The sequence below is a fragment of the Gambusia affinis genome, linkage group LG09 (assembly GCF_019740435.1).
Source record: "Gambusia affinis linkage group LG09, SWU_Gaff_1.0, whole genome shotgun sequence".
NCBI lineage: Eukaryota > Metazoa > Chordata > Actinopteri > Cyprinodontiformes > Poeciliidae > Gambusia > Gambusia affinis.
In genome coordinates this window covers 25,587,208-25,602,548 of record NC_057876.1, presented here as the reverse complement: position 1 = coordinate 25,602,548, position 15,341 = coordinate 25,587,208, and the positions used below count along the sequence as shown (strand labels likewise).

The 15,341-nt window shown below is 36.6% G+C and overlaps 2 protein-coding genes across 2 annotated transcripts; one reads left to right on the top strand and one right to left on the bottom strand.

Moving 5' to 3' along the window:
* Positions 1–778: 778 nt before the first annotated feature.
* LOC122837054 (thiosulfate sulfurtransferase/rhodanese-like domain-containing protein 2) lies at positions 779–4,697 on the bottom strand. Its single transcript, XM_044127120.1, has 9 exons — positions 4,394–4,697; positions 3,171–3,454; positions 2,975–3,083; positions 2,749–2,868; positions 2,528–2,633; positions 2,211–2,326; positions 1,908–2,066; positions 1,392–1,530; positions 779–1,269 (listed from the first exon to the last, which is right to left on the bottom strand). Exons 1-9 carry the CDS (start codon positions 4,526–4,528, stop codon positions 1,040–1,042), a joined length of 1,398 nt encoding a protein of 465 aa, XP_043983055.1. The 5' UTR covers positions 4,529–4,697; the 3' UTR covers positions 779–1,039.
* Positions 4,698–4,803: 106 nt separating this feature from the next.
* Positions 4,804–14,781, top strand: LOC122837052 (nuclear cap-binding protein subunit 1). The gene is made up of 23 exons (XM_044127118.1): positions 4,804–4,941; positions 6,294–6,382; positions 6,513–6,613; positions 6,696–6,852; positions 6,935–7,042; positions 7,209–7,330; positions 7,433–7,502; positions 8,232–8,447; positions 8,518–8,615; positions 9,174–9,237; positions 9,322–9,432; positions 9,746–9,810; positions 10,313–10,375; positions 10,469–10,543; positions 10,689–10,792; positions 10,896–11,018; positions 11,270–11,372; positions 12,158–12,251; positions 12,331–12,434; positions 12,513–12,630; positions 12,824–12,967; positions 13,911–14,024; positions 14,205–14,781. The coding sequence occupies exons 1-23, from the start codon at positions 4,908–4,910 to the stop codon at positions 14,316–14,318; spliced, it is 2,391 nt and encodes a 796-aa protein (XP_043983053.1). The 5' UTR covers positions 4,804–4,907; the 3' UTR covers positions 14,319–14,781.
* The last annotated feature ends 560 nt before the right edge of the window (positions 14,782–15,341 follow it).

Genomic DNA, 15,341 nt, shown 5'->3' with positions numbered 1-15,341 from the left:
ATATTTTTTGCTAAACAGTTGTAACATTTAAAAATATGAAACAAAATACATTTTCACCTCAAAGGTTGAAAATTTAATGGATGTAATTTTTGTGGCTGCTGAAGCTGCTCTGATAGTTACAAAAATGGTGAGTCTGAGAAAATAATTAAAATTAAAGGTGTAAAACAAATCTGTTTTCTAAATAATGGACCTTTCATCTACTCTTTGAGTTTTGGTTAAAGACTGAAACAGAAATATTTGTAGCTTTTGCATTTTATATGAGTTGTAACTTTCCTTTTATTCTCTTTTTCTATTTCAACAATGTCTCTTTTCTCCTAAAAGAAAAACAGTAACCAACTGTCATTGTTTTGCATTTTAAAAAGTTCAACCACCTTTAGTTTATTGAAATCAACACAAGTCAGTTTATTTTAGCACTAGTTGCTATGAAAGGTAATCTCATTCCTCCTCATTTAGTTGACAATACACAATATGCAAAATTAAGTTCAACACTTCAATTAAAAAATTTTATCTCTTACTTGATTTGGCTATTAAAAAAGTGAATTTCCAAGCTGTATGTTGCAATCATGAGTTCCTGGTTGTGGTTTGTTTATGAAGCACCTGCAGCTTTCCTAACTGACACAATAAGCATCTGCAAGGCTTGCATTGCACACAGTGCATGTGAAATATTCTGTATGTTTTTTGTTAAAGAGCCTTATGAATTACTGCGTTGTACTTAAATATTGTTTATCCAGAGTTTGGAGCTGCAATATGAAAACAAAGTGGGGGACACAAAACAAAACATATCTGAAATTTTTTAATAACTGACTGTACATTCTGAATATTAACATCATAAAATAAGAATACAATTCATAGATCCAGGAGGTACTTTTATGATTTCTCATTAGATTTTGATTAAAAGGTTTCAGTAATTAATATATTTAGTTGTTTCTTATTTCATTTTCAACATTCTTATAAATGTTTTTTATAAGTTTGCTCAGGATTTTCCATAGTTTTTATTCCATTAATTAATTAAGACACTTTAAATCCAGATCTTATGTTGTTAAACATCCTGAGGGATTCTGGCCCGTGTGTCAGTGCACTCGCACTCTTCTTTGGGGTGCTCAACATCAGAGGCCTCCTTGTCTTGAGTCTCTCCTTTCCTTTGGCAGGATGGGCAGCAGGCGGTGCATCCTTTCTTTCTGCAGCTGGGACAGGACAACACCAGCTGGCAACAGAACTGGGTGCTGCAAAGCTCATACTGGTCCCAGGGAAGGCCGCAATACCTGCAATCTAATTACAGATACCAAGGCTTAAAAAACTCCAATGGAAAATTACTAACTTCTTGACAGTATAAGCTTTTCTTTAAGTTTGCACCTAAGGTACAGGCAATGTAGTTTAATTAACACTCCAACCTGCGATGACATCATTGTTGGAGGAGATGGTGTAGCGTTCATCGAAGACGAAAAGTTTCCCTCGATAGAAACCTTCAGGGAAACTCTCCAAGTACTTATGGATTCCCCCTTTCAGCTGGTAAACCTCTTTACACACATCCTGCAACACAGTAGATTTACACATTAGATAAGAACAAAAATTTATTATAAAACACAGAAAATGTTTAAAACATTGAAATTCTATGACTAAACACCTTCTGTAAAGGAGAATAATAAGCTTCATGGTAGTTAGCACCAAGTCTGTATGATAACAAATTTTGCTGGACAATAAATTGTCCCAATAATTATTCCAATACATGATAATATTTTGAGATTATTTTCAATACATTGATAATGGCATAATAATGAAAGTTAATCCTCTCAAACAAACACTTAACACTGGGAGACATACCCAATATCCAAAATTAAACACAAAAATCAGAAACAATAAATAAAACTTCTAAGGGAAGCTTTAAATAAAACAAATATTTGGCTTACTTTAGAGCAGAGGTAGGCAGATCCACGTTCACAGCGGATCCCTCCTGTGCAGTACATCAGAACCTTTTTGTTCCGGAACAGCTCCAGGTTCTGGTCAATGTAGTCTGGGAAATAACTGAACTTACGGATGTTTGGGGCCAGACACCGAGTGAACTGGCCCTGAGGGAAATAAAAATTTCAATCATTCACTAGACTTACTTCTACATCTTTCAGAATTAACAACCAGAACAACCGCACATAATTTATTGTTTTCAACTAATTTTCTGCTCAGTATGCCTTGCAATTAGAACTATCAATACTTACAATTTTGCTCTCGTAAAAGTTGCGGCAGTCGAGGAGGATGGTGTCGTCGCTAGAATCTCTGTTAGCCAAAAGAGCTTCCACTTCCTTATGAAACTCTTCAGGGTCCAGATGAGTTCCTGGGAGGCCAAACAGACAATTAGCAGTTTTTACTCATCTTCCATCCAGTAACTAACTATTGATAAGGGTTTAAAGATGAGTTGTAAAAGCTGACAATGAAAAACCCTCTCTAACTAACAGTAGAGTTTCTTATGATAATTATAGTTTATATACAGCAGCAACAAAATTCTAGAAGTAAAATTAGTAGAACGCATCAGTACCTGCCAGCTTGTAGGACACAGCATCAGGATCCACCCCCATTGGGACAATCTCCTTAAAGACTCCAACCTTCAGGTCTGTAAAACACTCAGCACCTCCATCGCTGGTCTAGACAAACGCCAAGGAGAGAGATATTACAATATTTCTACTAATCTGCAAGGCTAGAGGTTTAATTAGCAAACCAAAGTCCTAAAATACAACTGTTTTTCCATCTGCTTCTGACCTTAAAATCTTCTTTTTCCATCTTGAAGACAGGATGTGAGAGCATTGCACTGATGTAAATATCAGTGGCCACATTGGTACCTCCAACTGTCCCATTGATGCCTTCTGCTGCCACCCTAATCTGAAGAAAATGACCAATACATTTGAAAAAAATGTTTAATTTCATGAAGTATTTCTCTTTTTTCAGTATTTTAACATTAAGCAGTACAGTGGTAGAGTTTATTCACCTTGCCTGTTAAGTGAAGCTTTTCACATAAAGCTTTCTGCCAAGCACAGATAACATGGGGATCATCCACTTGACAGTAATGATAATAAAGGAGAACCTTTCCAGGAGCTCTACAAGTAAACAAGAGATAAACATGGATAAAATCTAAAATGACGTAAAAACTGCTGCAAACAGGAGAATATCACATATCTGTTTACTTTCTCAGGTTCTCCTCAGAGACTTGGCTGATATCTGGTATCCATACAGAAATGTCTGCTACTTCAGCTTTGCATTCTTTTGGCGGCTCAGCTTCTTGTTCCAGCTGTTTTAGTAGATGCTCATACGCGGCCTCAGTGAGCTGCTGTACTTCAGAATTATGACTTTTAGCCACGTGTTTGTGGATGGCAGAGTGTTCGCTGAAGGTCTGGCCACAGCAGCACCAGGACGTGCTTCCTTTAACTTGACAAACATTCTGCACGGATGCTACAAAGGCAGCAAATGACTGCGAAGGAGAGAAAAATGTGACATGGGAAACGTTTTTAAAAATGTAATCCTTGAAGATCAGTGTAGGTAAGCAGCTGGTAACTGGGGTAAAGGTTTCATAGTGATCCAAATGTATTTTTTGCCTTTTTCTTTAAAAAGTTAATCATAATAATAACAAACAAAACCATTTTATACATTTTAAAAGATCTGAATAAATACAACAATTAAATGCATGAGGATAAGCCTTCATAATGTCGATAATTCTCCAACATCTGGACCAAATGTTGAAAGAGATATATTAAGATACATACATATTTCAGATTATTAACGTTATTGACTTTAACATTTTTTATTTGATACAATTCATACATGATTTCCAATACAATTTCATGTCTATAATTTTACATAATTCTAAATTTAATTCCTCAATACCTTCCTGTTCTGTTCCCAAAGGGTAAAAAGTATTTTTTCAATATCAAATTATTTATAGTCAGTATAGTCTAATACTTACATTTAAATACTAGAGAATCCACTAATTTTACTTGACAAAATATGGAATAAATGAGTCTAAAATTGGGTACACAATAATGTATTGTTTATAAGGTTATTTATAGATTTAGCAAAACTTTGCGAGATCTTTCAAAGTAAAAGCTGTATTTTTGTATAGCTATATTTTAATGTCCGCCCGCTAATATTTAGGTACAACGTTCTAGTATTTGTCACTGTTTTATGTCTAAAACTCATCAAGATCTGATGCGGAATTTCAAAATTAAAGATTCTCAAAATCAAACATTTTAATGTGTTGACAAATTCAACTTCAGATCTTAAAGAAATTTGCCAAATGTTATCTAGAGGTATTCCTTTATCATTCTTAAATGGGAGGAATAACTAGAAACAGAGTTTTGTAGCAATAAGCACAACAAATAACACCAAGAAGCCGCAGACAGTATACTCTCACCTTCCTCCTATAGAAGTTGTAGCATCTTCTTTGCGAGGCAGACAGCTGTTTCTTTTGTTTTGACTCGTTACAAACTGAACTTTCAACCTCCCAGTTCAGGAACTCCGAGCAAGATGTTTCCACTGCCGCCGCCATTGTCTTTTCTAGGCCCTTAGAAACAGCTTCGACACAAGACTATATTACATCTAACGCCTTCTTAATTCGACATTTTTAAATCGTCGTGGTTTAAATATGTTATATTATTATGGCATCCCAAAAGATGACAGAGGACACATTTATTACAAACGTGCCGCTCTGTAAGTCGGACGAGAAAAGACGGTGGACGTTCCGTTTGAACCCAGAGAATCCCGGATGTGCTTCACTCGAATCAGATTGCTGTTATTTCCCTGCTGCGTTAGCACCGATGCTCAGAGCTGAACGAGCAGAAAAGCAGCTTGTTTAACAGACTTTCTGCTTGTTTATCATCGCCGTTTTCCGTTGAGTATTTTTGCCTTAATAATAGGTATTACAAATAATGTCCAGGAGGCGACATAGCGATGAGAACGACGGTAAGTCTGGACGTTCAATGCAGCCGTTAGGCTAATAACGATAGCGCGTTTTCGCTTCATTCACGCATGCTGCAGGGTTACATGTTATGTGATTCTATCTGTGGGTTTTGATTGACATATCGAACGATTAAAACGCATTTAAACAAATATTATTTTGTCTACTCAGTGATATTGAATTATGAGTTGCTGGCTCATACTAAGAGCCGCGGCGGTTTTAACGGGTTCTCTGACCGTTAGCTTGCTAACTGCTGAAATAGTGTAATTAATATGGGGGCGGTAACTCTAATCAGATTTATAGTAATCTGTTTTTGTGTGATTTGATTTGTAGCCACAATTTCACATGGTTCAAAAACAAAAGATTTCTCAGTACAAAATTATAAACATTAATATTAGCAAAATTTTTTATATTATGAAATGCTTGTTTGCGTTAAATGTATCATTTCCTCGTAGTTTAATTGAATGAAACAATATTCGGAAGCTGCTCCAATAACTCATTGTCTGCTGTTCTGACACATAACAATATAAATACATAAAAAAGAAATACTCCGTTAAAACCCGAGGCATCGTTTGTGAAGTTATTCGCAAAAGTTATAAATTATGTTTAGAAATTGAGTTTAAATTGTATTTATTTACGTACATCTCCACAAATTTGATTTACGTTTAAGACTTAAATAAATAAGTAAGTTCTTAACATCGTACATGCACAAGTTGAACACAAAGTGTTTTAAATAAGATATAATCTAGACAACAAATAGGCAAAACACTGAAACATGGACACTATTATTAGTCTCAACTAAAATACTATTTTTAACATTTATTATTAAAACAATCATTACAGCAAAATAATATAGTTTACAAATTTTTTTTATTTTTTATTTCTAATGGATAAAAATCAGAATTTTATTAAATATCTTAATGTTTTTTAGATTGATTTATATTTTGATGTGTGGCAGTGCAGAGTCATTGACAGCCTGCTAAACTATTCCAGGAACTTAAGACTCAAGAGTTTTCAGAGATATTATTAGTTTGTAAGATTCTTCAGGTATTCCTAAGGTTATGCCCTGAAGCAGCCAATGTAGCCACATGGCAGTAAAGGAAATAGGCACAGAGTTCATAGACCCAGAAAATATTTAGATTTACATATGAACAATACAATATATGTTCCCCACATAAATATGTGGGGATTGAATATAGTAATAATTCAGTTAGTGATGTTTATCCAGTTTAACTAACATGATCTTTTTGATTATTATTTGATTTGTGAGGAAAATTCAGATGAGATGTGAACACATCTCTACTGCTTGTCAATTAGTGAATAATAGTTTTTCTTTTGTGTTCCTTTGACTTATCAGGAGGTCAAGCTCATAAGAGGAGAAGAACATCTGAGCCCATTGAAATTGAAGATCGCCTGGAGTCGTTGATATGTCGCGTAGGAGAAAAAGTAAGAGGGCTGCTCAAAGTATTTTTAACCTTTACCACATGAACATATAAAAATATGATTCAGTTTCTGCGTCATTGCTCTTCTGCTATATTATTTAACATGAAAACATGTTGGTCTTTTATGTCTTTAGAGCACTTCTTCCCTCGAGAGCAACCTCGAGGGCCTCGCAGGCGTCCTGGAGGCTGACCTTCCCAACTACAAAAACAAAATTCTGCGTATTTTATGTGCTGTGTAAGTTTGTGAACGTTATTTGTCTTTGTTGAATATAGTTAGTTTTAGATGGTTGTTTCACTGATGTGCCATTTGTCAACAGCGCTCGCCTGCTGCCAGAGAAACTCACAGTCTACACGACTTTAGTCGGTCTCCTCAATGCCAGAAACTACAACTTTGGTGGCGAGTTTGTGGAGGCGATGATCAGGCAGCTGAAGGAGACCTTAAAAAACAACCTGTATAATGAAGCAGTTTACCTGGTATTGTGACTTTTAGTATTAAAATAAAAATTGAAAAACACATAAGATTTTTTAAGATAATTTATTTACTTCCCTTTTTCAGGTGCGCTTTCTGTCTGATTTGGTTAACTGCCATGTCATCGCCGCTCCATCTATGGTGGTAATGTTTGAAAATTTTGTCAGTGTTACTCAAGAGGAAGACGTGCCACAGGTAAAGTGTAAATATGTAACTTTGCATTTCATATTAATGCATTTTAAAAACTTGTCATGAAAAATGTGTCATTTTAAGATTATAAGTTGCTGCTGCTGTGACCCTGCTGTGTTGTGCTCCTTTTTCCTTCCCAGGATTTGTAAACTGATCTCATCTCCTTCCACAGGTTCGATCGGACTGGTTTGTTTATGTCGTTCTGTCCTGTCTTCCCTGGGTTGGGAAAGAACTTTATGAGAAGAAGGACGTTGAAATGGACCGACTTCTCAGTCAGATTGAAGGCTACCTCAAGTGTGTTTTCCATCTTTAGATTCTTTTCATGCTGTTCCTGATGTGGTTTATTAGTTTTTTTTGTAGTCTCACGCTGCCCCACCTTGCCCTCCATATTTTTAGGAGGAGAGTGAAGACTCATGTTCCCATGCTGCAGGTCTGGACAGCAGAGAAACCCCATCCACAAGAAGAGGTGAGAGTGCTGCAATCCGGAGTGATGGCAAGCATACTAGAGATTAAAGAGTCTCCATTTATAATGATTACTGATTAAAATTTTAAACAACACAAAAGAACAACTTTAAAACTATTTGCTTCAACATCCTGCAAACCTTCACAATAAGAGCCCGAAGCATACATGAGGCACATAAAACATCATATTTTGCATACACTGTCCTCCTGACTAAGACACTAAATGCTGTATTCCCTCAATGAGCTGCAGACTATAGGACAGGTAAAGGACAGATGTCAGGTTAGTTTTATTTTAATGATCGCTTGTAAAAACTCTTAATGCCGAGTACAGCAAGTGATGATCTGGAGAGAAAAATTGAAGTCTACCACCGGAAAAAAGCATCAGAAAATGTAACTAAATGGAACTTTATGTAAATCGATTAATTAATAAGAGATACTCTAAAGAATTTATTTTTGTTTACTTTTGTGACAACTAAGGAGAATCCAACATTCAGTCACCCAGAAAATTCAATATTATTTATTTAAACGTGCATGAAAATCTGATGGCTACATTGTGGACTACATGCTAACATGGAAGACTGCTGACTTGACCATTTTTGGTATTGATTCCATATTAATGTTTAATAATATTACCTTACAGTGAATGTTGTCAATTATGTTGTTTCTCTTCCCCATTTCTGTTCTCTGGAGCCTTGCATGCTGTTAGAATAACCTCTTCTCCTGTTCTTGTCAGTATCTGGATTGTCTGTGGGCCCAGATCCAGAAGCTGAAGAAAGACCGCTGGCAGGAGCGCCACATCCTTCGTCCGTACATCGCTTTCGACAGCGTTCTCTGTGAGGCGCTGCAGCACAACCTGCCCCCGTTCACCCCGCCGGGACACATGCCTGACGCCCAGTACCCCATACCCCGGGTCATCTTCCGCATGTTCGACTACACTGATGCCCCAGAGGTTCGTCTATCTCTTCTGAAGGACGGATAAGTTTAGCTTCAGAAGCTTTAATTACATTTTTTCTCTTTAGGGTCCCGTTATGCCTGGCAGCCATTCTGTGGAGCGGTTTGTGATTGAAGAAAACCTGCACTGTATCATCAAAACCCACTGGAAAGAGAGGAAAACATGGTGGGTGGAGTGCATGAGGATATAGTTGGATAGCAGCCATCCTGTCACAAAAAGCAATAAATTAACAACGTAATAAATTAAAATGAGCGCAATAATTTCCATTTGAACAAGAATTGTCAAAGAGATTCTCCCCTTTAATATTGTTGAAAAGCTGCAAACATTTAAACCCAGTAGAAAGTAGTCAGTCTGTGCTACCTGCCCCTTCTGCCTGTTGTACCTGTCAAAGCTGAGTGACTATTATTTTGTGGGGAAAAATATGGATACAGAGACTTCATAAGCTGCTTTAATTATTGTTTCATTTGTTTTTTATTTAAAATGATTTCCAGTATTAATTACTCGTTAGAATATTTTATTTTATTTTTGAGTGGTTGTACACATGTTATTGTGCCATTAATATTATTATTATATTAGTTGAAAACTGTCTGAAAATGACTATGTTGGTGTTTGTTGCAATAATTTCTTGGACAATTTATCATTTAGCAAAATTTTATTGTGACATGCTTACATAGCATCGCTCTGAACAATCACTAAAGTTGTGCTGCTGTTTTCTCCTTCCAGTGCTGCCCAGTTGCTCAGTTACCCTGGAAAAAACAAAATCCCACTGAACTACCACATTGTGGAGGTATTTCTCTCTTTCGGGGTTCTTCCACACAAACTGGAACAATCAAATCCTGGTGATTTACCAGTTGAGTTTTCTTTGTTTCAGGTGATCTTTGGAGAACTTTTCCAGCTGCCGCTACCGCCCCACATCGACGTCATGTACACTACGCTCCTCATCGAGCTCTGCAAGCTGCAGCCAGGGTCACTCCCTCAAGTTGTATCCTTTACTGATTCAATAGCAAGAAAAAATGGAGAGACATTAACAATAATTGAGAATCATGTTCATCCAGCATGAGTCTCTTATAACAGCCCAAAGTTTTTTTTCTCCTTTTTTAGAGGAACAATTAATGGTTTGAGTGGCATTCTGAGTTCATTCTGTTGCATTTAGTGGATAGAAACTTGTAGAATTTGTCATTTTCTTTCAGGAATTGCATAATGAGAACTTTTTTTTTTAAGATAATTTTTTTATACATTCATTGAGAAACCAGACTGCTGCTGTTGAGTCGTTTACCTTAACATCTGCCTGACAGCTGGCCCAGGCCACAGAGATGCTTTACATGAGGCTGGACACAATGAACACCACCTGCATAGACAGGTAATAATACTTCATGCTAGTGGTGGTACTTGATTAAACATTTTAATTGAGTTAATTATGGGGTCTGTAATTTAATTAATTGCAGTTAATCAAACTGGGGGCCAAAAAAGCAACATTTTCAATTAAAAAGCCGTTTTTGATGTTAAATTATTGAATAAACAGACGTGAGCTCAACAACAAAGATATTTATTGTTTTTAATTTATTTATTTAGGTTATTCAACCATCAGATCGATGCAAAATGTTATTAAACCCATTTAACTTTTAAATGTTTCAGATACCCCTGATCATTCATGGAATGTCTTTGGACCACTAGAGCTGTAAATGTCTGTGCTGCTGTTTAGCATAGAGATGCTATTTAGGCTTCTGTGATTGGCCAGCTCCTCCGGTAGTCCCATCAGATTATTTTAAAGCAAATATGATCCTCCTAAGATCGCATTTATTAAAGAGATCTGTTTTGATAAATCTAACAAAATAACCTAATTTCTCTATTTCCTCATGTAGATTCATCAACTGGTTTTCCCATCATTTGAGCAACTTCCAGTTTCGATGGAGCTGGGATGACTGGTGAGCGATGTGTGGCAGAGACATGTAATCTTTTTTTTTACAAGCAAGTAACTCAGAGTTTAGTTTGATCTTGTCCATGTTTCATCTGTAAAGGGCGGACTGTTTGACACTGGATTTAGAGAAACCAAAGCCCAAGTTTGTCAAGGAGGTTCTAGAGAAATCGATGAGGTATAAAACATTTCCACATCTCAGTTGGAGATGATTAATATGAATTAACACAAAACTGAAGGAAAACATTTATTCTAATGTACTGTTTGTTGTGTAAATCTGTTGTTTACAGTGTAATATCCAGTTTTTGCTGCTTTAATTACAGACTTTCATACCATCAGAGGATTGTGGACATCGTCCCTCCAACTTTCTCCGCCCTCATCCCTGCTGAGCCCATCTTTTCTTTCAAATACGGAGACGAGAGTGGCAGTAAGACTCCCCTCCACTGTTGTTATGTCCTTACCTGCATCAGAATAATACAAACTGGACTGAAAGAGCAAAATATAATATTTACTTCTCTCTTCCCTCACAGCGTCATTGCCAGGTTACCCAGTTTCCATTACAGTTTCCAACGCCATAAAGAACCGAGCGTCCAACGAGGAAATCCTTGCCATCCTCAAAGAAGTCCCCAACCCAAACCAGGAGGATGATGATGGTTTGTCTGAGGTTTTATTCGTCGTTTGAGACCAAATTTTTTTTTCTGAAATAGTTTGGTAGTAAAACGTTTCTCCTCTCTGTTACTAACTCCACCTTCTTTCAGTTTATAGGGTCATCTCTTTAGTGTTGTATCTGCACAGTGCGTTTCATTACTTGTAAACTTTAGTCTGCTTGCTTTCCAACATGGCTGCTAATTATTTCTCTGTACTTTTGGTTGCATGTCTTCTTTTTCCTGTTGTGCTGATGCAGATGAGGGTGAAAGCTTCAACCCACTGAAGATTGATGTGTTTCTTCAGACTCTTCTCCATCTGGCAGCGAAGTCCTTCAGCCATTCCTTCAGTGCGCTCGGCAAGTAGGTTTCCAACTACGATACGCCACTTTTTACAAACATGAAAACGACGTGATTCAGGTTGAGTTGGGAGTGTTGCGTCACCTGGAGTGAAGTGAAACGATTTTTGTTTTGGGGACTCCTGAAACCAGATTTTAGTTTTACATTGTTCTAAGGTTGGGCAATAAATAGATTTATATATATATAAAAAGGTTTTTGAAGGTTTAGCAGATGGAAAATCAGATTTATTTATTTTTTCTCTATCATTGCTCTCCTTGGGCTTCCACAGTTCAGGGTTGGCATGTTTTACAACTCCTATTTATTGGTGCTAAAATAAATACAACTAACAAAAAAAATAACCAAAACTTAAAATGAGGAATGTTGAGCATCATGTGAAGTTAAACTTCACATGATTCTCATTCTTTGATATAATTTTTACAAATAATACATAATAGAAATACTTAATTTTTTAACACAAGAAAGAACTATATGAACTGAGCAGTTCATGTTGTGATGCATGACAACTTTTTCGAAGATTATTGGAATAAAAGCTGCTTTTTCAAAATGCCTGTCATTTGCAGGTCTTCTTTTAGAAAGAGAGAAAAAAATTTATTTAAAATCAGAAACGGTATGAAGAAATCTAACTTTATTTTTAAACTATATTGCTCAGTTCCAGGACATGCAATATAAAGAGTCTAACAAGTCCTGATGATTGTTTTAGATATTTAAACTCTAGTAATGACCAGTCAATTTTAATTCTTGTTTGACTCAATGAATCCTACGGATCTTGCTGTGTTGAATCCTTCCAGATTCCATGAGATCCTTAAAAACCTGACGGAAAGCGACGACGGGAAGCTGCACATCCTGAAAGTGATTTATGAGGTGTGGAGGAACCACCCTCAGGTAAAAACAGCTCAAATCGAGACGAGGGATGTATGTGCTGGAACCAGAACAGTAACAGGAACAGACATTTGTGTTTCAGATGATCGCTGTCTTGGTGGATAAAATGATTCGAACGCAGATCGTGGATTGTGCCGCTGTCGCTAACTGGCTCTTCTCTCAGGACATGGCTCACGAGTTCACCAGGTGACATGCACAACATCGTTTTTAATAAAGATATTTTTCTCCTTTCATCTGTAATCTAAAATACTTTAACTCATTTAGACTTTTCATCTGGGAGATTCTGCACTCAACCATCCGAAAGATGAATAAACATGTGCAGAAGATCCAGAAGGAGCTTGAAGAAGCTAAAGATAAACTGGAGAAACAGCAGCACAAGAAGGTAGCCCCACTTTTTTTAAATTTATATTTTATTAAACTGTGTTGCTGTGGACTATTTAAACACCCAACAAATTTGACTACATTTAGGCAGATTTATCAGGACCTTAAAGATAAAAAAGTAAAATTGCACAACTGCCATTCAGACATGGCAGGGTAGACCTGACCTTAAACTTCGTCTGTCTGTTTCCTGACAGAGGGACAGTGGGGACGACGAGGACATGGAAAAGAACAGCGAGGAGGACGAGGAGGGTCAGCTGGAGGAGCAGATTGAGAAGTTGCAGGAGAAGGTGGAGTCGGCTCAGAGCGAGCAGAAAAACCTCTTCCTCGTCATCTTCCAGGTAAGGCTGCTCAAAAACATTTCCAAAGCCCAATCCACAGGTAAATATCTGGGAAAACAAACACATTCTTATGTGTTTTGCCCTTTCATCCACACCAAAACTGTTTTATACCACTAAAAATGATTATTTATGAAAACCCCAACCAAAGCAGAGATTTGAGAAAGGTCTCTAGCTATGTTTGCATGTGAACATGGAAAAACGGAGATTTAGTGTCTCGCACGTTCTTGTCTGTGACAAATAATGGTGCTTTGATACAACTCCCAGTGGACATTGTCTTGTTTTGTTAACTTTATATTCGATGCTATTTAAAAACTCTTCAACCTGTCCACACAAATAAACGACCTCGCACCATGTTTACTTCCTAACAGGAAGTTGTGCTTGTTTTGAAGCAATCTGATTGGCTGCGGTAGGTTTCAGCTTTGTGCTACACTGGCCTCCATGGGTTTGACATGATTAAAGCAATTCTCAGTGTTGTATTTGTTTGGGTTCATGTGGATGAAAACTTTTCTGAAATCAATCTCCTGTACAATATATATTTTTAAAAATGTAGCTGAGATATTTGTAGTTATAAAAACTTAGTTTTGTATGTTCAAGCCCTAAGTTTAACAGTTCATGCCATAGAATTGTAGAACTTACTAATATTAGGTAGTTCATTATCAGTTCAATTACCTGCAAATTTAAAACAGTGTAAATGTAACTTTTTTAGTTTCCACGTCACAATTTGAAATGGGAAAAATGTATTATTTGCATTAATAGACTGACACTGCCTTCTAGTTTAGTTGGAATTAGTGTGACTTTCCATAGGAATAGTGACTACATGTCACATCAAGACGTTTTTATGACTTCAATTTGATAACATACTAAATATAATTAGTTCTTTTAATGGTAAAGCTGATATGAAAATAGTTCAGAATAGGTTAAGGATTGTCTGTCTCTCCCTTAGCGCTTCATCATGCTGCTGACAGAGCATCTGGTTCGCTGCGAGACGGGCAGCGTCGACATCAGCACACCCTGGTATAAAAACTGCATCGAGCGGCTGCAGCAGGTCTTCCTCATGGTAAACATCTCTCACTAGTCTGGCAACTTATAAAATATTTAGAAGAATAAATCTTCCAGATGTTTGGTATCATTTTAAGTTTGAGTTTTTCCTGATCCAGTAGTTCCATCCTTTACTATAAAACAAATATTTAAAATACCTTACTGGGATTTGGATCTGAATGTATGTTTTGTCTCGCAGCACCATGGAACCATCCAGCAGTATATGGGAACTCTGGAGAACCTGCTGTTCACCGCTGAGCTCGACCATCACATCCTGGCCGTCTACCAGCAGTTCTGCGCGTTGCAGCTCTGAGAGAAAACAGCTAACTGAGGAAATTCTTTGTTCACGCTTAATGTGACACAGTGAGGCGTTAGGATCTACCAGCTCTTGCATCAAGAATCTCTTCAGATGTTTTATTTTTTTTATTATTTTTATTTATCTGTTTTGTGTTCGGTGCCAATGTGGTCAGTCACATGCAGCCATAGCTGAATACATTTTTCAGAAAATTAATCCGGCTGGACTCATTTATTAGTTTACAGTAACGGTCCTTTTTATTTTCTTGTTTTTCATGCTTTTTGGGTTTAGTTGACTTTTATCTCCTGCTCGTGTTCTTATTGAATGGATATTTTTTAAAACTACATGAACTGTCTAGGTCTAGACAGAGTGGGAGAAACGTACGCAGGAGAGACGACCGAATCCAGAGAATGCTCTACTTTTTTATATTTGTCTTATGTGGAATTAGGAACTAAATAAAATTCTCCAAAGTCTTTATCCACCTGCTGCTTTGTGTGTTCATTTTTAAATAGAAACTAGGTGCTGCAAGGCCTGTAATTACAAAACAAATTGACTCTACAAACAATATCTGAAATAAAGAAGGTGGGAACATAAAAATCCATCGCTTGTGCTTGACTTTAAGTAAAATATCCAGTGAAGGTAAGAAGTCTGGCACAGACTAGAAAGAACCCAACTATGAAAAATCTAATTCTTGTCTGCAGTTGTAGGCATCCAACGAGTGGTGGTTTTCAATATATTTAACATGGAACACATTACATATTCCAGAGAAACTTTATTAATGTTTCCATTGTTTAAATCTCGAGCTGTTGATGCGTTTCTGTTGATTGCAAAAATTCACAAAGAGATAAAAAGTGTAAAAAGTAAAAACTACTTATTTCTTTACTAGAAAGTAAAATTAACTTTATTGTCTATTTGACTGCATAGGATGCGCGTTTTGGAGATAAAATTTTATATTTTTACTTTTTATGATTAATCTTGTTAAATATTAAGTTCAGATCTAAAAACAAAAAAGAAACGGCTCGGGTTCGGGGGTTCGTCGAT

Excerpts from the sequence above, each read along its gene's own strand:
- LOC122837054 (XM_044127120.1), bottom strand. The coding sequence starts at position 4,528 with ATGGCGGCGGCAGTGGAAACATCTTGCTCGGAGTTCCTGAACTGGGAG. Across the intron at positions 3,084-3,170 it reads TCTGAGGAGAACCTGAGAAA|AGCTCCTGGAAAGGTTCTCC; the intron begins GTAAACAGATAT and ends GTTTACTTGTAG. Across the intron at positions 1,531-1,907 it reads CTGCCTACCTCTGCTCTAAA|GATGTGTGTAAAGAGGTTTA; the intron begins GTAAGCCAAATA and ends ACTGTGTTGCAG.
- LOC122837052 (XM_044127118.1), top strand. The coding sequence starts at position 4,908 with ATGTCCAGGAGGCGACATAGCGATGAGAACGACG. Across the intron at positions 7,043-7,208 it reads AAGAGGAAGACGTGCCACAG|GTTCGATCGGACTGGTTTGT; the intron begins GTAAAGTGTAAA and ends CTCCTTCCACAG. Across the intron at positions 10,544-10,688 it reads GTTCTAGAGAAATCGATGAG|ACTTTCATACCATCAGAGGA; the intron begins GTATAAAACATT and ends CTTTAATTACAG.